The sequence below is a fragment of the Sus scrofa genome, chromosome 12, assembly GCF_054392235.1.
Source record: "Sus scrofa isolate SSC_HxYL_T2T_F1_AM1 chromosome 12, Sscrofa_HxYL_maternal_Yorkshire_Landrace_v2.0, whole genome shotgun sequence".
NCBI lineage: Eukaryota > Metazoa > Chordata > Mammalia > Artiodactyla > Suidae > Sus > Sus scrofa.
In genome coordinates, this window is record NC_139394.1 from 44,175,062 (window position 1) to 44,196,760 (window position 21,699).

At 43.8% G+C, this 21,699-nt stretch overlaps 1 protein-coding gene across 13 annotated transcripts in view; it reads right to left on the reverse strand.

Annotated features, from left to right (window-relative positions):
• Positions 1–66: 66 nt before the first annotated feature.
• Positions 67–21,699, reverse strand: part of AP2B1 (adaptor related protein complex 2 subunit beta 1) — a 139,431-nt gene continuing 117,798 nt past the window's right edge. For 10 of the 13 annotated variants that reach the window (XM_084982784.1, XM_021066144.2, XM_084982783.1 and 7 more), the window contains 4 exons: positions 16,027–16,111; positions 14,933–15,019; positions 7,704–7,858; positions 67–2,632 (listed from right to left, as the gene is read on the reverse strand). In XM_084982784.1, the coding sequence (XP_084838910.1) occupies positions 2,558–2,632; positions 7,704–7,858; positions 14,933–15,019; positions 16,027–16,111 (402 nt within the window). In that variant the 3' untranslated portion in view covers positions 67–2,557. 13 annotated transcript variants of the gene reach the window in all.

Genomic DNA, 21,699 nt, shown 5'->3' on the forward strand with positions numbered 1-21,699 from the left:
CCTGGCCAGCTGTGTTCTGTCCTAGAGTGTCAGTTCTGGGAACAAAGTATAGAGCACAAACTTCACTTTGTGGAAATGAGTTTATTCACGAAGACAAAGTCGAGCTCCCCACACCCCCCACCCCGGGTCCCAAACAGATCCCACCAACAAAAGAATGATAAGCATTCTTCAGGTAACACTTATCCCCACCCCTTCTCTGCAGAGGCCCAAGCTTCACAACACAGACACACAAAACAGGCTCGGGTGAGGACAGACACTCAGGGAATCTCTGACCAGCAAGAGTTCTGGGTGTGTGTATACTCCCCTGCCCTCTGTACGACACCAGCTGACGTTACAAGGACACACGAGCCAGAGGAGAGGGGAATGCAGGGCAGGCTCCACTCCGCTCCCCAGGTCCCAGTTCGGCTGAGCCTGAAATGGGCCCAAAGAGAAGCTGCAGTGGAGGCAGCAGGCTCTGTCTCTTCAGGAGAAAGGTCCTTCTCCTAGGGGCAGAGTCCCTCCCTTTTGGCTCAGGGGCAAAGCTGGAGGCAGCGTCCCCAAGGCTCAAAGGCTCAGTGGCTGAGAACAGCAGCTTTCCCACTGCTGCCGGGGAGGCCAGAAGCCTGGTGTCGGGGCAGGGGGACAGATCTTGGTGCAAACTGTCTGATCTGCTTACCCCCGACACATCCTCCCTCCGGAACTAGTTTGCTTTGAGATGAGAACGCTGCATTTGTAGTGTGGACCTTCATCATTGCCTCCATCCAACTGAGTCCATGAGGAGCGCCAACAGGGGAGCCTCACCCACCTGTTTTCCCACCCCACCTGTCCCCCCCCATTCCTGGGCTCGAGGCGTGCCTGAGGGGTAGTCAGCGAAGGACCTAGTTCCTGTCCCTCATGCCAGGAATTCTCTTGGAGATTCTCAAGGCTTAAGAAACTGCTTTGGGGAACCTGCTCCCCCAAGCTTTGCAACTGGTATGAATTAGGGTCATTTCACTCGCGATGGGGTTGAGGGGTAGTTTCTGCTCTTGATTTCTATGATTCCTGCTCCTAGACTCACTCTGAGGTCTGAGTCCTACATGAGGCCTTTGGACCTCAGAGCGCCTCTGCTTTGAGCAGGGGCATCTGAGAAGCAGTTTTGGTCATAGACCCTGGACCCTGGATCCTGGCCCTGCCAGGCCACACAAGGGGCTGCAGATGAATCAGTGTAAACACTGCTAAAGAGGCCAGTGTTCGGGGCACGAAGCATCCTCTGACAGACCACACCCAATTGTCCAGGGGTGGAGTGCTCCCATCTCCCAAACCTGTGAGAGATGACAAGAACCACCTGGCCCTCAGAGGTGATCTCAGTGGCCTTGGAGCCTAAGCAGATCAGAGAGCTGATGGGATCAGGTGAACCTGTGGCATCCCTGCCCCCACCCTGCCCCCGCCTCAAGAACTGTGGCCCAGGGTGGATTAGCTACTCTCCAAGTCCTAAGAAGGTACCCTGGTCCACCTGATGCCATTGAGTGGAGCCCAAATCAGTGCAGAGCGTGAGAAGAGCCATAAAGAAGCAGGCACAGAAGAGGTAAGACAAAGGCATTGAGGGAAAGGAAGTTAATGAGACGCTCCTGCAGTGAAAACCCCACTGACGGGCATTTAGGAGGCCCAGTGCCCCCACTGCTACTGAATGGTTAACAGGCCTCACGCAGTAACATCCTATGTGCCTTTTATCTTCTTCCTTTTTAGAAAAACAATGTTGGGGAAGTTATTACTTAAAGTTTGTTTCAACTCTGAATTGGACCTGAGAGTTAAATCCAGAGCAGGAGGTGGGGGACGGGCATTTGGGCTCTTGTTTCCCATCTCCCTTCAGATTCCTTAACTGATCTGTGGATTGGATCAGGGGAAAGGCATGGAGCAAGTTCTCATTGTTCTCAGCCTGGGTGCTGACAGGCTCTACCCTGCACCCTGAAGCATCATTCAAGGAAGCCCACCATTCCCAAGGAGATGCTAATACGGGGCAGGGGGAAATCAATCACAAGGAAAAGGAGTTTGGAGAGGAAAAAAAGTGACCAGGGACAAGGCTGCCACAGATAAAAGAACCCCTAAGGGTAAGCAACAAACTGCATTTTTTCCTCCAGGACTCTGCAATTAATGACAGTAAGTTGTTTAAACGTTTCTAGCAGTTACACACTATTCCCTCAATTTCTCATATGTACAAAAATATAAACAATAAAGTGCAGTTTACGTTTCAGTGACACTTTTCCTTGCTTTAATATTTTTTGTTTTTTACTGCTTTTGAAATGAGCTCTCAATTACAAAATATCAAACTACACTCAAAAATGCCAGCCACTGGCACAGGGTAGAGAAGCCCATGATAGGGACAGAGAGCAGCAGGTGGCAAGAGGTGGGAAGTGATTGAAGCAGTGGTTACAAACGTTCACAGGAAGCTAAAACTATCCAACAGGTTGTGCCCTAATATTAGCACAGGTTAGACTAGTCACTACCTTGGCAGGTGGCCTCAGTGCATACAACTTCTTCCAATTAAGAGTTCTTGGCTTGCACCGATTGCAGGGTGGCCGGAGGGCACTGGACCAGTCTACTAGTTTTTCAAAATGCTGTCGTAGACCTGGTAGATGTACTGGGAGACCTCAGGGGCTCTACACTTCAGCGACAGCTGTTGGGAGGAAAAGGAGAAGGAAGATTAGCACAGAGGTTGGCGTTAACTTGAAAGGTGCCCAAGTACTCAGTGCTCCTTCTGATACTAGGGGAGATGAGCTTTGATCACGGTGTAGCCAAACAAAGAAACCATGTCAACAGGTTCTGTGGGTTTCAGAATTTCCATTTAATCAATGTCAAGCTGCACCGTGTCTCCACCCACATTCTATCTAAGTCTGCAAGGTTAGGAAATAATCCAGACAAAAAAACATGGAAGCCTCTGACTGGAGGGGAACAGATGCTCTACCGTTCTGCTAAGAGCCCTGGGGATTATTACCAAATGAAAAGAGAAGGGTTAAAACCCTTAGTCTGCCTCAGCCTCTGTCTGACAAGGATGGTTATTTTGGTCCCAATTCAGGAGGGTACATAATCCAGTAAAATAAAAACCTAAGTTAGACAGCTCCAAGGTACTGGTCCTTCCTGTATAACACTGAGGAGAACATCAACTGTTAAGGAGGAAAAAAGACCCAACACGAAAAGACATTTACCGAGTGTAACTGTACAGCAATTTCTGCCAACAGCTTAATCTTTCATTTTCTGCCTCTTATTCAGGCCAATCAGATACTTCTGAGAACACTCTACTTCTTTTAGCCTAACAATTACCAAATTAAAATTAAAATGTTTTTTGTTTTGTTTTGGTCTTTTGAGGACCAAACCGATGGCATATGGAAGTTCCCAGGCTAGGGGTTGAACTGGAGCTGCATCTTCGACCTACACCACAGCTCACAGCAAGGTCAGGGATTGAACATGCATCCTCATGGATCCTAGTCAGGTTCATTACTGCTGAGCCACAATGGGAACTCCTAAAAATTTCAATGTTAACACTGAGCCTTTCACTTTTGTAGGTGAAGTGCAAGATTTAAACCTCGATTTGGATACTTGAACTGCACCAGTTTAGGCAAAACACTATTATCTGCTTTCTGTGTAACTGACATCATTGCTCTTGTCTATTAAGATAGAGTGACAAAAGCTGTCTTTAACGATGTTATCACCATGAAACTCTATTATAGATCATTTTACCTCTTTATTCTCTCATTAGAGACTCTGGATGATTTAACATACTACAAAAGGTTAAGAGTATTTTTGGAAAGCGTCAAGATGATTGGTCAACCCCAAATTTCTTGCGAACACCCGTGTTCTCAAAATTTAGTGAGATTTAAAAAACAACCCCAAGTCAAACAGAAGAACATCAAAAGAGGCTCTATTTACAGCTTTAATATCCAGCCTCTAAGGCATTTCCAAAATTGCTGCTTGACATTAATCACTAGGAAGACAATTCTGATAAATGTAAAACAAAACAAATGTACAACTAATTTAAGAACATAAATACAAACAGAAAACAGCTCCCTACTTTGGTCAGATTTGCAGCTATGAGCATTTCCCTGACTTTCAAGATCCCTATAGAGGCAATCTGTACGTCCTCCTCCACAGCCTCTCTGCTGTCAATGTTGTAGAAAATTCTCCTGGGAGAGTATGTGGGTTCAGAAAAGGAGGAGGAGAGGAAACTAGTTAAATCCTAGACTAAAGAGGGGGTAGTTTCTTTTGCCCAAAATACTGTCCTGTATTTTTGCACATCTTTATAGCAATACTGAAACTTCCAAACAGTTGGAGGCCCATTTTTTTCCTCATGAGTGATAAGGAAACATTGCCTTCCTCAAAAAGCCCAATGTGCCAAGGCTGGCACTGGCGGGGAGTCATGGACTGGTCAGGCCTGGACCCTGAGAGTTTCAGCTGCTCTTTGGAGGGGGCAGAAAGAGGAGGAAGATTCCGTCTCTGGACTGTTATTTCACCTCCCTTCCTAGACATCCCTGCCTTTAATGAAGGGTCAAATTTAGACTTAATCTCATCCCTTGGCTTTCCAAGTACTGTAGCTAAGACAAGCTAGAATAAATTTAAGTTTTTTCCCCCTAAATCCTAAAGACAGCAAAAGGGAACATAATGAACAAAGAAGCTAAACAATCTGATTTAGGACTCTGGGTGTCATTTCACTTGGCTCCTAAGGGAAAAGAAGCCTTCCTAGGGTTTTAACTTTTCAATTGCCAGCCTGCTTACGTGACACATCTTTAATAGCAACCACTCAGGAACGCCAGCCATCTAGACTCATCAAGGGAAGGAGTCACTTCTCCTGGTGATGGAAGCCAAGGTCTTAACACGCTCACTTCTGGTTTATAGCCTGGAGCACATACTTCCTGAGACAAATTATCCTTCCAGGTGAGATATAGCTACTTAGAGATGTGAGGCTGCTATCTTATAGGATAAACATACCTTCTTAATTAAAGACTGTAAGGATGCATTAGTACTAGCTCAACCAGCTTCCTTTCCACCTTAATATCCAGCTGAGATCGAATCAATGGTATAATAGGTGTTCTGGGTGATGGGGAGAAGGGAATGGACCAGGGCTGTGTTAGATGCTGAGATGCCAATTTTTTTTTTTTTTTTTTTTTTTTTGCTTTTTAGGGTCGCACCCATGGAAGTTTCCAGGCTGGGGGACGAATCGGAGTTATAGCTGCCGGCCTATGCCACAGCAACGCCATATCCGAGCCTTGTCTGCAACCTACAGCACAGCTCACGGCAATGCTGGATCACTGACCCAATGAGTAAGGGCTGGGACTGAACCCGCAACCTCATGGATACTAGTTGGATTTGATTCCATTGCACCATGACGGGAACTCATGAGATGCAAAATTTAGATGGTTTAGTGGGCAGAGGGAACCTAGTTACCAGATGGATGGAAAATAAGAAAGGGGTCAAGGAAGCATAAGTAAATTCACCATTTATGAATATGAGGGAGGAAGGGAGAAGGGTATGGCTATAAAAGGGCACCCTGAGGACAAGATCTCACTGGACTTCTTATAACTGCATGTGCATCTACATTATCTCAAAATAAAAAATTTAAAAATATATACAGGAGGAGATGTTCTTCAGCAGGTGAATGTAGAAATATGTGGTCCACCCATATAGCACACTACTACTCAGTCATACAAAAGAACAAACTATTAATGCGTGCGACAACTTAGGTTGTCGAGGGTGCTGAGTGAAAAAAAAAGTCTCAAAACGATACACGCTGTATGAATTTAATTTATATAACACTCTTGAAATGACAAAAGTATAGTAATGGAAAACAAACATCCCAGTAGTTGCCAGGGGTTAGGTCTAGGGTGAGTGTCTAACTATAAAGAGAAAGCAAAAAGGAGTTTTTTTTTGGGGTGATGGAACAGTTCTGTACCCTGACTGCGTCGGCGGTTATACGAATCTATGTATACGATAAAAATTTCACAGTACTTTCATAGATTTCATAAGTACACTCCTGAAACAGCAAGATAAGAGTAATGATGTAAGAACTGGTGAACATATGAATAAGGTCTATAGCTAATAGTATTGTACCAGCCATCAATTTCCTGGCTGAAAAGGTACTATGAGTGTAAGATGTTCCCCATGAGGAAAACTGGGTGAAAGATACATGGGAACTCTATGGACCATTTAAAAAACTTTTTGTTGTTGCTGTGGCTCTGATGTAGGCCAGCAGCTATAGCTCCGAGTAGACCCCTAGCCTGGGAACTTCCATATGCCACAGGTACAGCCCTAAAAAGACAAAAGACAAAAAAATAAATAAATAAAATAAAAATAAAAAACTTTTTATGAGTCTTAAAAGTTCAAAATAAAAAAGCTTCAAAACATTTTAAACAAACTATGTGATACTAAGAGGTCCTACTCAAAATTCTCACCATCCTTATAATGACTACAAAGAACAGGAAGGTAGGAAGTGCTGCAATATCTGCATTTTTTTTTTTTTTTTGTCTTTTTTAGGGCCACACCTGCAGCATATGGAGGTTCCCAGGCTAGGGGTCCAACTGGAGCTACAGCTGCCAGCCTATGCCACAGCAACGCAGGATCCGAGCCACATCCGTGAGCTACACCACAGCTCAGGGCAACACTGGATCCTTAACCTGCTGAGCAAGGCCAGGGATGGAACCCGAGTCCTTATGGATGCAAGCCCAGTTCGTTAACCGATGAGCCACGATGGAACTCCGAGATACCTGAATTCTAAGCACAAGTCACTTACCATAATTTACGTGACTTTGAACACACGTCACTAAACATTCTTTTTTTTCCTTCTTTCCTTTTTTAGGGGCGCACTTGTGGCATAAGCAAGTTCCTGGGCTAGGGCTGAACTGGAGCTGCAGCTGTGGCTTATGCCAGATCCTTAACTCACTGAGTGAGACCAGGGATCAAACCCGCATCCTCACAGAGACAATGTTGGGTTCTTAACCTGCTGAATCATGACAGGAACTCTCACTAATCATTATCATTATTATTTTTTGTTTAGGGCTGCACCTGCAGCATATGGAAGTTCCCAGACTAGCTTGAATTGGAGCTGCAGCCACTGGCCTACACCACAGCCACGGCAACACTGGAGCCTTAACCCACTGAGGGAGGCCAGGGATCGAACCCACATCCCCATGGATACTAGTAGGGTTTGTCACCACTGAGCCACAACAGGAACTCCCCCAGTGTGGTATTAAAGGAAGGTTTCTGAAGTCCCCTTACAGACTGTGCCAAGTGTTTCCCCTCTTGCCTCAACTTTTCAATACACATTTAGGACATACAGTGCTGCTAAAGAAGGCTGGTGTGTCTAGGACTCCGATATCCTCAAGTCCAAAAGCAGGAACGAGCTTGAAATGAGCTAGGAAATCCATCCTCTAGCAGCTTGCTATAGCATACATACACAGATGTGCTGGATAAGACTAACCAGTACTAAGAAAGTGGCCATGTTTTGCGAGCAACTCTGTGTACACCAGGAGAGTCGGAGGCACTCTTGTTGCCAGAGGTATGGTGCCCATTGGATGGAGCAGGCAGTGCAAGCAGGAGGGTCTTCTAAGGAGGCAACTGGGGACTTCTTAACTGACTGATTGTTTTGGATATTTGGGGTCTCAAGCACCTCCACCAGGTCTTTCCAGGATGCTAAGAAAAATGAAAGGCTCTTACCTCCCTCCTTGAACCTATCTCACCCATTCTGAGAAAGGCCTCACCGTGTAATTGGGATTTCCTGGCTGGATACGTAGTTCGGCCAAAATCCAAATGCCGTTAGTAAGCTTCAGGGATTGGTACAGCATATCTTGCCCTTCCACATTCCTCTTGGCAATAGTATAAACATTGTTGTTTTGCAACTTGCTGGAAACAGTGTCTAGAAACACAGATTCAAAGTTCAACACCTTTAGTTAAAATACCAAACAAATGTACCATGAGCCATGTGTGCCCAAGTCCTGACAAGCGTACCTTTCAGAAAGCCCTTCCCCCACAGGAGCAAAGAGTGAGGAAGAGGCTCCCAAAGTGCCTGCCTATCACATTCCAGGACAGAAAACAACACAGTGCAACCAAGCATTAGTGTAAGAATTACCTGTGGAGACGATGATGGGTCTAAGGAGGTGGTCATCTTTAGGTGCTAGACAGGCAAAAATGCACCAAAGAGAACAAAGATAGAAATGGGGGCATGGGAGTGTCACAGTGACTTCCTTGTCAGGAATCATTTCTGGAAGCTGGTCCCAGATCCATGGGGATACTGACAATCAAATCCACACCCCTCTCAAGTAGCTACTACTTCACCTGTGAGCCACTCTGGCCTCAAGTGCCAGGGTCAGGAAAATTGCAGTGTGGAAAGTTGCAGAAATCCTGCAAGTCAAATTTATTAATCTGGAGGTTTAAGTTTTTTTCTTTTTTTAAAAGTAGGCAAATGAGGAGTTCCCGTCGTGGCGCAGTGGTTAACGAATCCGACTAGGAACCATGAGGTTGCGGGTTCGGTCCCTGCCCTTGCTCAGTGGGTTAACGATCCGGTGTTGCCGTGAGCTGTGGTGTAGGTTGCAGATGGGGCTCGGATCGCGCATTGCTGTGGCTCTGGTGTAGGCCGGTGGCTACAGCTCTGATTAGACCCCTAGCCTGGGAACCTCCATATGCCGCGGGAGCGGCCCAAAGAAATAGCAAAAAGACAAAAAAAAAAAAAAAGTAGGCAAATGATTTCTTAAGCCTGTGGCCCATACGATGCCCCAAATTAATAATGAAACAAACTGTCTCAACAAAAGACCGAAGTTGCCCAAGGATGGTTGCACCAAGGCCCTGGTAAGCCCCACTGCTGCTGCCAGTCAGAGTGGAGACCTTCATAGTCATGAACCCAGGGTAAGAACAGGTTGGTGTTCGGGGTCTTTGCTGTAATTACAGCATCAAAGAGACGTGTGAAATTCTAGTATTAAAGGTCATTTCTCTTTCCTTATTCTCTCATGCTAAAATGAGGTGCTGCAGCATCAGAGAAAGAGAACCTTTAAAAATAGAAGTGATAAACAATACTTTTTTGTCGATAGTATATTATGTTCACTTCTGGTGAGAATTCAAATTACTAAGGAACTAAATTCTTTCCACATAAAAGTCTGTCATATTTTATTGTGCTCTCTAGGGAAAGGATGCTGTGTTAGACGGTCTTTTTTGCACTCCTAGAGAGTAAGCTCTCTGAGCGCCGGGATCCTAGAGTTTTTCATTACTGTGCTTCCCACAGTATCTGGGACAGAATGGGTACCTGACTCAGGTGTTAGAGATGCTAGAATGTACACAATGCCACAGGTATTAAAACACACACACACACACACACACATCTATTTACTTATTTTAATTTTATTGCAGTACAGTTGATTTACAATATTGTGTTAGTTTCAGGTGTAGAGCAAAGTGGTTCAGATCATTGTGTGTGTGTGTATGTATATGCACAAACACACATACACATTTCCAGGTTCTTTTTCCATTATACATTATTCTAAGATATTGAATATACAATTCCCTGGACTATACAGTAAATCCTTTTAATCTACTTTATAAATGGTAGTTTATATATATTAATCCCATACTCCTAATTTATCCCTTCTCCCCCTGCCCTCTCCCCTTGGTAACCATAATTTTTTTTTTTCTCTGTGTGTGAATCTAAAAACCATCTATTTAGATGTTGTCTAATTTTGGAGGTGGTTCTTGCCTTGATGCCTTCCTTCCATATTCAAACCACCAAGAGCTCAGGGGAGGAGGCACTAAAGCTCCTTCATTAAACAACTGCACCACACTCACTTGTGACTTAATTTCCCTCCTTTTATGTCTAAGGTTTTCACAAACACCAAGCAGAGTAGTTATAACTCAAGGACTGGCTCTCTTTGAGGAGCCAAAAAGTATATCTCAGGGTAGTTACATGCAAGACTGCTGGAGGACGTGGCCTGAATATGCTTTTTAATTACATTCTAGGGGGTCAGGCAGTTCTGGTTGTCACCTTGGTTCCCACAATGAAGGGCTCTCGCAGCTTAGACTGGGTTGCTAGGCAACATCACCAGCTGGAGTTTGGCTAATGCCTTCTGACAGGACTGTCTTTAACACAAGAGGGACTGCTTTAAGTTGTAAAAACCATTCCCAACTTTCAAGGCTCTTGCCCATTCCCAAGGAAACAGAAAATACACATAGTAGGAGCTTTTGGTAAAGTCCACCTTGTTGCATAGGTGCATGTTCTAGGCAATACATATGGCAAGGCCTCGAAGCCTAGACATCTCGTGATTTTACCACCTCAGTAAGAGATGACAGGCTAACAAATGGAAGCACACAAACACACATACGCACTCACCCCTTCCAGAAATAGAAAATGCAGCAAACAGCCAGGTAGCATAAGCACGTTGAATGAATGGATGTAACTTTAGTGTGCTTGGAAGCATTCTGGTTAGGAACCTGGCTCTGCTCCTGCTGAAGGGGCTGTACTGTGATTTCTAAGAGAAGGCTGAATGGAGGGAGAGTTCTATAACATGAGTATGTGTGAGTCAATTATTTTTATTATTATTATTTTTTGCTTTTTAGGGCCACACTTGTGGCACATGGAAGTTCCCAGGCTAGGGGTCGAATTGGAACTGTAGCCGCCAGCCTACACCACAGCCACAGCAACACGTGATCCCAGCAGAATCTGAGACCTACACCACAGCTCACAGCAAGGCCAGATCCTTAACCTACCGAGCAAGGTCAGGGATCGAACCTGCATCCTCATGGATACTAGTCGGATTCTTTTCCGCTGAGCCATGATGGGAACTCGTGTGTGAGTCAATTTTTATAAACCTTAGATATTAGCTGGGAGCTAGAGTGTATGTCAATGGCAGGATAATCAGACTCTACTAAATGAACCTATGAAGAATGACACTGGGAGCCAGATGTAAGGTGGCTTCCCAGCTAGATGGGATGTACTTCCTGATAAGGTATCACAGTTGTTTTCTTGCTGTTGTTGTTTTTTAAAGGATCTGAACTCCTTGGGAAACGATGGGATCTTACAGTTGTGAGACTCCGAGAACGAGAATGTAATGCTAAGATACTGCAATCTCCCCTAAAGGATAGTTTTAAAAGATGGTCAAACATAGTTACGCTGGCTTCAAGATGTGATTTCTTTTGGTTCATGTGTCTCCTACCACAAATTTGGCTTTGGGTCTGAGGCCTAAAATCTTAGAAGGTGTGATCTGGTCTTCCTTCCTTCACCTTCCAACTTTAGCTGTGGTCACACTTCTTCCAGCAGCCAGGAGGGTGAAGGTCCTCAGAGTGGGCAGGGGGAGCATTGGTACTCATTAGCAAGTTCAATACCATGATGCCCGCTGAAAAGAACACTTTTTACCACTTGAACAGCCAAACTATATTTAAATGCTGGCTGGCAAAGCATTTGCATTTATGAAATGTTCCAAAGAATGGGGAGAACCATGACCAAAAAAACCCCAGAACTTACCCTCACCTAGTCCCTGCACCAGAAGAAACATTTGTCCCTTACTAGACTGCTTAACTAGTGACTATACATACAGTATTTCTCTGAGCTTTTCACAGTATAATAAACACTTGATTTAAAAAAAAAAAAAAGGTTTGTGGACTGCCTGCCAGGAAGATTACTTTCTGGTTATGGCTAGAGATGCAACTACATCTTGTACACTTAAGACCGTGGTCCCAGATATGTGCTAACCCCAAATGCAGCTGTAACATAAGCTGTAAAACAGATTCATACAGACCACCTGAGCAGAAGAGATGAAGAGTGCTAGGAAGCCAGGAAATCCATACATTGGTGCCTTTCTGATTTAATATTTTCTAGTACTTACACAACTGGTGGCACCATAAACATCCTATCACACACCTACTAAGATCTGATTAATTATTAAGGTTAGGAAGAGGGTTTCTTTTCTTCTTTCACCTCTAGAAGAAACAGAAGAGCAAAAGTATGGAGTTCCCGTTGTGGCTCAGTGGTAACAAACCCCAACTAGTATCCACGAGGATGTGAGTTCGATCCTTGGCCTCGCTCAGTGAGTTAAGGATCTGGCGTTGCCAAGAGCTGTGGTGTAAGTTGCAGACGAGGAGGCTTGGATTTGGTGTTGTTGCAGCTGCGGCCCAGGCTGGCAGCTACAGCTCTGATTCGACCCCTTGCCTGCGAACTTCCATATGTCACAAGTGCAGCCCTAAAAATAAGGGGGAAGAAAGGTAAAAGCTCAAGGCTAGGCTGGTCAGTACTTTAAGGCTGTGACTTCCTGTGGCCCTCAGAGCATTAGCTCCATCTGTCAAATGTCTACTCTGGCTCAGAAAAGCTATTTAAAGTGTTGGTGCTATTGTGATTAGAGCAGATCAGCTGGAAAGGACAGTATTTTTAGCTCTTAGCTAGACCCAGGGTGTTGAATCAGAAGGCACTAAACCTGAAATGTTAATAGAGCCCTCAGACTGGAAGGAAATGTAAAGGCCAGGGCACTCCAGACCTTGGGGTGGAGGCAGAGGAAAAGATACAATTAATTGGAGCAAGTGGTTTTGTAAGAGATTAGCAGTGATTCAGTGTGGGAAATGATGGCCTTGGGCTCCTGGAGAAAACAAAGTGGCTGCCCTCCCCTCTGCTCCATGTGCCACACAGCCATAGAGCCGTGTATCACTGGAAAACTGATATGCTGGTATTTGGAGCACCCAAGGCAAGAAGGAACTGGCACAAGGCCATGGCAGAACTGATCAGAACTGAATCTGCTCTGGGAAACTGTTCTAGTTTACATCAGAAGACACAGCCTCACTGGGACAAAGGCCAGATACCCCCTCTTTGGCAAGATCATCAATGTACACCAAAGTGTAATCTGGAATCTTTTTCTATTACTCTGGGAGACCAGATCCAAACTTCCATTTTCTTTTTTTGAAAAACTATGTCCTTTTCATATCGGATCTCTGAAATTAAATCTGCTTTCCAATTACTCCAGCCCTTCCCTGCTCTCCATAGGCCAGAGGTTCCCAGGTTGGGCATGTTCAAGGAACACTGGTGTTCCATAAGGTGCTAATGATAAGCATTTTGTGATTTTAAATTCCATAGTCAAATAAATTCAGTTAACGTTGAGTTATACTGGTTTCCTCAACGAAGGAGGCCTCGGCTCCCAGCGTGCTGATGGGCAATGCAGGAGCTCCTAGGAGGTACACATCACACCCTGTATTTTCCAACTTTAGGGGACCACAGAACCCCTTTTCTGAGGGACAAGTGTTCTCAGGAACATAATACAGAATTGCTGCCTTAGGACTGGCTACACGAGGGTGCCTATAACTAAGGGCCCGGTCTATTCCAAGCTGGTACAGAGACTGCTGCTTTAACAGTATCCACTCTGGTTCTCGCCATAAGCCACTGTGGATTCTGCACTTAAAGCTTCCTGAAAAACAGCTTACACTATGGAAAAAGTTGCCCAACGTCCCATACTCATCACATGAGGTTTGTGGTGACTAAGCGGGAGCCTTGGAGAGAGAAACAGATGACACCATCACCTACCTAGAAGATGGCCAAAAAAGCAGCTCAATTTAAGTACTTTTGTGGTGTGTGTGTAGAAACTCAGCAAAAATTTGGTTTTGTTTAATAACTAAAACCAGTTAGGATGAGAAACCTAGCCCAAGAATATGTTCGAAAGAAGGCCAATGTGGTATGCCTGAAGAGAATCAACTAAACAGTCATTAAAATGGACATTATAGATGACCACTTCCTCAAACACCTCTCCAAGGGCTCAGGAGAAGCCCTGTAAGAAGAGATTTGTCTGAATACAGAGGATGAATGCATCATAGAGACCCCCCATCAAGTTTTAAAAGAACAAGCTGAGAGGACAGCGAGCTGTTTTCTTTCTTTCTGTACTGCCTCTTTCCCCCACAGCAATGCTCCAGCAACAGTGGGAGGAGGGCAGCGTGCCGGAAGGAGGAAATGCTGGTGAATGAAGAAAGAGGCAGCACTGACCAAGCACCAAAGCTCCCTTTCATTCAAACTCATAAAGCCTGGTACTAACCTCAAAAAAAGAGAGACTGGGACAAAGGCAAGACCCTGAACGGCCTAGAGCTCCTTCGACTCCTGAGGAACACTTCAGTGAGGCAAAGAGCTATGGACTGATAGCTGCTACTGTTCCTCCTCTTGGGTTTCCTCTTTGATGTTTTCTAGTGCAGTAATAAAATTAACTACAAAAGGGACTGGAGCTTTTTAAGGGTCATTAAAGAGGTTAGTATCATCACGTGCAAGCCCACGCAGGCAAGAAAGAAAAAGGCTACCAACTAGGCTCTAATAAGCTATGAGGTATTTTTTTTTTTAATTCAGTAAAGCACATGAAAAGGTGTTCAATATTATCAGAAGAATGCAAATTAAAATTATAATATGATCTTACTACACTTCAACCAGAAGGGCTAATATTAAAATACTAAAACTGACAGTTCAAAGTACTAAGGACAATGCAAAATAACTGAGACTCTTGTTAGGGGGCTAAATGTCAAAATAATGGTGTTATCAAGTGGGAAGAGGCATGTGGAAATCTGCTGAGATGCTAAATATATTCCACATCTTAATTTGGTGGTGGATACATACATATGTAATCGTAAATCTGTTAGCTCATTAAGTAAATCCAGTACCTACATCAAAACATGCCAAGTTTATGATTAACAGATGAAAACTAATAATATATAGAATGGATAAACAAGGTCCTACTGTATAGCACAGGGAACTGTATTTGATATCCTGTGATAAACCATAATGGAAAATGATACACACACACACACACACATACACACTCTAAATCCCTCTGATGGATCACTGAGTAACTCTGCTGTACAGCAGAAACCAATACAACATTATACGTCAACTACACTTCAGTAAAATAAATGAAGAGGTCGGTCAAGAAAAGACAAAATTTTCAGATATCTCGAATATACTAAGAGGAAAATGAAGTTTAGAGGCATCACTCACCAGCATTTAAATGACATTCCTTAATCTGAAATTGAAGTTCATTTTCATTGGGAATATCCTTCCATGTTGCAAGGAAGACCTGGCGCTCTGTATGGGGAAACAGAGGGAAAGGATGGATGTGCACGATCTGCCAGTACTCTGCTAAGGCCTTGCCACTGCTCCTGTGGAGTGCTGGCTCTTGCAGTACAGCCAGCGGGAGACTGAGAAAGGAGCCAGTTCTTAGCTATGCAGAGGTGCTACACCCCAGGTCAATTAATCCTTCAAGAGTAGCACTAAGATACACCAGAAAAGAGTTAGTTTTGGCTCTACTGCTCTCCTATTTGGTTTTCAGTAAGTCTTGTGACCTTTCCAATACTTAGTTTCATCATGTATTATTACATCTGCCTACTCTACCTAAAGAGCTATTGTAAGAATCAAACCAATGAAGTGCCTTACAAACTTAGAATATACCAACATAAGCTAGTTTTATCAGATGTTGGCTTCCTAAGTAAGAAAAAGATAAGTATCAACAGCCACATGGGGAATACTCGATTCTTATCTTGAGACAGTAGGAACTTACAGGGCTAAGTGTTAGATCTGCTTGTATTATCGCAAGTCATTATAAAAACTATTTCTGCTTTGTAATTTTGGAAACAAACTCAGAAAAAAAAAATTAAGCACCTTGCTACAGTCACACAACTGATAAGCAGCCAGGCTGAGATTCAAATCCACATCTACTTGTCACCAAGCCACTTACTCTGTATGCTGGGGTGACTTGCTTATTCAGATAACAGGCATTGTGATTTAGAGACCAATAGCAAAACAGGATCAACTGTGACTCAGGTGAATACATATTTAGCAATTATTAGAGCTTTAGAATAGCTTTCCACCATTTTTTTCTTGTCTTTTTTAGGGCTGCACCTGCGGCATATAGACGTTCCCAGGCTAGGGGTCGAATCGGAGCTGTAGCTGCTGACCTATGCCACAGCTCGTGGCAATGATTCCCTCATTTTTTTCAACCTCAAAATAACTTGTACTTCTGGGGCTACACTCTGCCTGACCTTCAGAGGAAGGGCAAAGGTCTATTTGGCAGAAGGACAAGAGAAAGTACTTACCCATTTTGCCATCTTCTACAAAAAGCACGTTCAGTGGAATGAGGCAGCTGAAGTAGAAGACATCAATATTGTTTTTCACCGCCACCTGCCAGGAAAGTAGCAAGGGGAAATTAGGACATGATAGGGAGCCAGGTAGGAGGGAAAGAACAGTTATGCCACCTGAGTTCCTTCCTCTTTTAGACAGTGCAGGAAACCCCAAATCAAGACACACCAGCCTGTGCACTGCAAAGCATGTCCTTATTCACTGCACTGTCGGGGCACTGTCAACAACCTGCTTCGCTCCCTCTCTCCAGGAGGAGCCTAGGCCGGGGGGAGGGATGAGTTCAAGGCACAAGTCTATACTTGGAATAACCTACTCAGTTGTTTTTCATTTCTATGGTTATTAATAGTAGCTGCTTACAGCAGAAATTGACAGAACACTGTAAATCAACTGTAATAGAAAAAATAAAAATCTTAAAAAAAAATAGCTGCTGCTACCACTTACTAAGTACCTATTAATGTTAGTATTTTTTTTTTTTTTGGTCTTTTTTTTGTCTTTTGTTGTTGTTCTTGTTGTTGTTGCTATTTCTTGGGCCGCTCCTGCGGCATATGGAGGTTCCCAGGCTAGGGGTCGAATCGGAGCTGTAGCCACCAGCCTACACCAGAGCCACAGCAACGCGGGATCCGAGCCGAGTCTGCAACCTACACCACAGCTCACGGCAACGCCGGATCGTTAACCCACTGAGCAAGGGCAGGGACTGAACCCGCAACCTCATGGTTCCTAGTCGGATTCGTTAACCACTGCGCCATGACAGGAACTCCAATGTTAGTTTAGTATTTCTAATCCTCGTTACAACTATCCCGAACAAAGTAGTGTTATTCCCCTCTCATTTTACAGATGGGGAACCGTGGCGCAAAAAGATTAAATAACATCCAGTGTCACGCTGCCAGTACAGAGAAGAACTAGGATTCAAATGCAAATTTGACTCTACAACTTGATTTTTTTTTTCCTCTCCACAATAACTAGTGCCATACTGCCCTTTATCTTTTTTCAGATACCAGTTTTATTTATTTTTCAGATATCAGTTTTAAAGTGTTTTATGTTTTTTTTCTCTTTACAGGGCCACATCTGCAGCATATGGAATTTCCCAGGCTAGAGGCTGAATTGGAGCTGCAGCTGTCGGCCTATACCACAGCCACGCCAGATCCAAGCCTTTTCTGTGACCTACACCACACCTTATGGCAATGCTGGATCCTTAATCCACTGAGTGAGGCCATGGCCTGATGAGCATCCTCATGGATACTAGCTGGTTTCTTAATCCGTTAGACCACAATGGGAACTCCAAAGTGATTTCTTTCACAAGTCTTATTTCCTAAGCCATATGGCTAGAAAAGCTTATTAGCTCAAATACTGGTATATCTGATGACTCTAAGAAGGAAACGCCTTTCAGCAAATGAATAAGTTTTCTTCTCACAATACAAACTTCTGGATTTAAGTAGGCTGTGATTCTACCATGACCAACTCAATCCAGAGCACACTGGATTTTAAAAAGCTACAATATTAATATATATATATATATGTGTGTGTGTATATTTATTTATCTTACTTTTTTTAATTTTGTTTTTGGTCTTTTTAGGGCCACACCCACGGCATATGGAAGTTCCCATGCTAGGGAACTAGGGGTTGAATCAGAGCTATAGCTGCCGGCCTCTATCACAGCCACAGCAATGCTGGATCCAAGCCGAATCTGTGACCTACACCACAGCTCACGGCAACACTGGATCCCTTAACCCACTGAGTGAGGCCAGGGATCAAACCTGCATCCTCATGGTTACTAGTCAGGATGGTAATTGCTGAGCCCCAATGGGAGCTCTTTATTTTATATTTTTAAAAAAGCTACAATAAGTACTTTTGTTCAGGGACAATACTGACTGGTATATATATTCAGAAACAGGCAGATTCCACTGTGCAGAGTCTAAGAACCATACACTATAAGAAGGGAGAGTAAAAGGATTGCTCTAACCCACTGCCTCCACCGGTTTCTGTCACTAGCAACCTTCCTATCTATGCTCTTGGTGCTTCAGACAAACATTTCTTTGGGTGAGTCTTATAATCAGTAACCATGTTTGCTTCTCTCTAAGAAAATAAAGGGAAAAAGTGCTTATCTAGCACCACTATTCTCCCTCCCAGCCCTTTGGGGGGCAAATGACCACACTTCATATTGAGATATAAATATTCTCTTTCCGGAGTACTTCCAGCCCCTTTTCATTTGTCATCAACCCATCTTCCCCACCTTAAACAGTACCTTTATTTCATCCTCCACAATCCATCAAGTGCGGCTACTTGATAGTCTTTCTGCTCTCTTTCCCAGAAGAATTCAAACTACTTTCCTTGTAACTTGTGGATTTAACCTTTCAATTACCAACCCCCAGGAGTTTCTGACCTTATCACATAATCTGATGACCAAAATGCTGAGACAGCAGGAGTCTCAAAAACCTTGAATCTGGTGAATGCAAGCAGAGCAACTAACCCCAGGAAAGACGGACCTTAGATATTCTTTAAGATGTATGAGAGCACCACTTCACAAGATTTATACCAGCTGTGGGCTTCTGGGAGGGAGGTATTTTCTAATTCATCTGGCATTCAGCAAGGAGAGAAGAACTCTTATTTCAAATACGGGCACCAAGAAGACCTTGCGGGAGTGCCAGGCTCTAGAGAGGGCATTTAGAAGTGAAACCTGGAAGTGGTACAAGTGGGCTAGTGTGGGTCATCTGGAGGTCTAGATGAAATGCTAGTGACTATCATTACTACCACTTCTGAAATAGAAAGCAATCATACCTCACATAGCTTGTGTACAAAACCTTCAAACCATTTACTCATGTTTACCACAGGCCAAGATTTTGAGATATAAGAAGGATACAGAAAATATAATCCTTGTCCTCCAGAAGATAGTATCAGTGGTTCTTAACCAAAAACTTATGTTAGAATCATTTGGAAAGGTTTTACAAAACAGAATCCAGGACTCCATCCTGTATTAAAAAAACAACAATCCCTAAATCTGGGACCTGGCATGTGTTACCTTGGAAAAAATTCCTAAGAAGATCAACTAGACAAGCAACTAATTTAGAACAATGTTACTTAAGAAGTCTGCGTGGGCTTATAAATAGCTCATTCTCAGGGACTCCTTACTTATTCCAATTAGAGTCCATTAACAATAGAAAAGACATGAAAAGCTCTTCTAGGTCAGCGGTGCTGAACCAGTCTGCCCTGACAAACAGATGAATGTCAGGGACCCTCTTTCTGAAAACTGCACATGCAAAGTTTCAACAAAAATTTCAGGGATTTCAGGGCAACCACTATCCCTAGACTTCTGTTCTAGAATAATTCTCTGAGAAGCTGGAACACTCAAATCAGAGACAGCAGATACAGTGGTTCTAAGCGTGGATTTGGGACCAGAACGGATCTCCTGATTTCAAATTCTGACTCTGTCACTTAACTAGCTGAGTGACTTTAGACAGTAGAACTCAGTTCAGTTTCCTGTTACAGGACTAAATGCACGAGGCTGCCAGAGTTCCTGTTGTGGCTCAGGGGGTAATGAATTCGACAAGTATCCATGAGGACCTGGGTTTGATCCCTGGCCCTGCTGGTTAAAGATCTGGCATTGCCGAGCGCTGTGGTGTGGGTCGCAGACAGGGCTTGGATATGGCATTGCTGTGGTGTAGGCCAGCAGCTCCAGCTCTGATTCAAGCCTCAGCCCTGGAACTTCCATATGCCACAGGTGCAGCCCTAAGGAAAAAAAAAAAAAAAAAAAGCATGAGGCTGTTATGAGTATAATGAGTTAATATGTACAAAGCACTCAGAATGGTTGATGCCTGGCTTACAGTAAGTACTATTAACAAGTGTTTGTTGAAGTTCCCTCTTCTTTCATCTTCTGCCTTTTTATGCAGAATTTTTCATAATTAAGAACCACATTAGGAGTTCCCGTTGTGGCACAGCAGAAATGAATCCGACTAGTCACCATGAGGTCGAGGCTTGGATCTGGCGTTGCTGTGGCTATGGCATAGGCCGGCAGCTGTAGCTCCATTTAGACCCCTAGCCTGGGAACCCCCATATGCCGTGGGTGCAGCCCTAAAAGAAAAAAAAGAACCACATTAGTTATCTGAAATCCTTCACATTCTCAAATGCAGTATTACGACTATGCCAATAGAGATCAGAAGAGATTTTTTAAAAAGGCTTCTTGGCAAACTGTTAGACTAGCCATTCTTGCGACTGTGCCCCTGGTAAAATGTCATCTCTTTACAGGATCAACAACACAAACTTAGAGGAAGTGTTTCCTCTCTTTTACATTAGCTTTTCAAAATCCGGATTCTGCAGCTCTCAAACCTTTACTCTTGGCTAGAACTGCATTCATTTCAAATATATACGGTTCTCTTGAATCTGGCCCCTGCCTCCTTCTCTAGCCCATTTCCTCAACTTCAAACATGTCAACATTACTTCTTGGTCTCCAACTGAAAGTGACATGGCTGTGCCTTGTTAGATGTTGTTCTTTCCACTAACATATTCTTCTCCTAAAGCTTTATCTGTCTGGAAAGTATCTATTTAATCTTAAAATTTAATTCGAGCTTGACAAGGATTTCTCAGGATGGCTCCAATTCCTCTCCACAGCACCTGCTCCATGCACTTCTACTATAGCATAAAATAACTGTTTATCTCTGCCTCACCCACAACACAATGATCTCTCTCAGCGCAGGGGATCGCATCTTCACTAGCATACTTGTGACTCACTAAATATTTCTTGCATGAAATTAAGGGGAAGAAATTGAGCAAAGAGAATGAAACACTGGTTTTCTCAACATTTTTTTTTCCAATCTCTATACATCATTCACATGCAAGACATAACATCTCTCATCAGACACATGGATACTTGATGAGGCGAGGATGGGGGACAGGATGACATGTCAGTTCTTTAGGTTTTAAGATGCTAAGCTAAAATAACATTTAGATGTTGAGGAAAAGTAACACAGGTGGTAGATCACAACCCAAAGAATAACAGATTCTCGAAGTTCCCATTGTGGCTCAGTGGTTAACGAATCTGACTAGGAACCATGAGGCTGCGGGTTTGATCCCTGGCTTTGCTCAGTGGGTTAAAGATCCGGCGTTGCCGTGAGCTGTGGTGTAGGTTGCAGACTCGGCTCGGATCCCGTGTTGCTGTGGCTCTGGCGTAGGCTAGTGGCTACAGCTCCGATTAGCCCCCTGGCCTGGGAACCTCCACACGCCTCAGAATCGGCCCTAGCAAAGGCAAAAAAGCAAAAAGGCAAAACAAACAAATAAACCAGATTCTCCAAGAATATGCCAATAACTCTTGAAAGGACCCAAGGAAAACACAATATGAAGCCAGTTCAATTTCACTCCAGGTGGCAGCTACTCCTAAATAGAACTGAGTAAACCCTAGAGTATGAGAGTGACTGCTTCAGAGGAAAATGGGGCGGGGGGTGGGGGGGGAGGGTGTTCCTTTTTTTTTTTTTTTTTTTGTATTTTTAGGGCCATGCCTGAGGCATGTGGAGGTTCCCAGGCTAGGAGTTGAACTGGAGCTGTAGTGGCTGGTCTACACCACAGCTAAAGCAATGTGGGATCCAAGCTGAATCTGCCACCTACACCACAGCTCATGGCAATGCCAGATCTTTAACCCACTG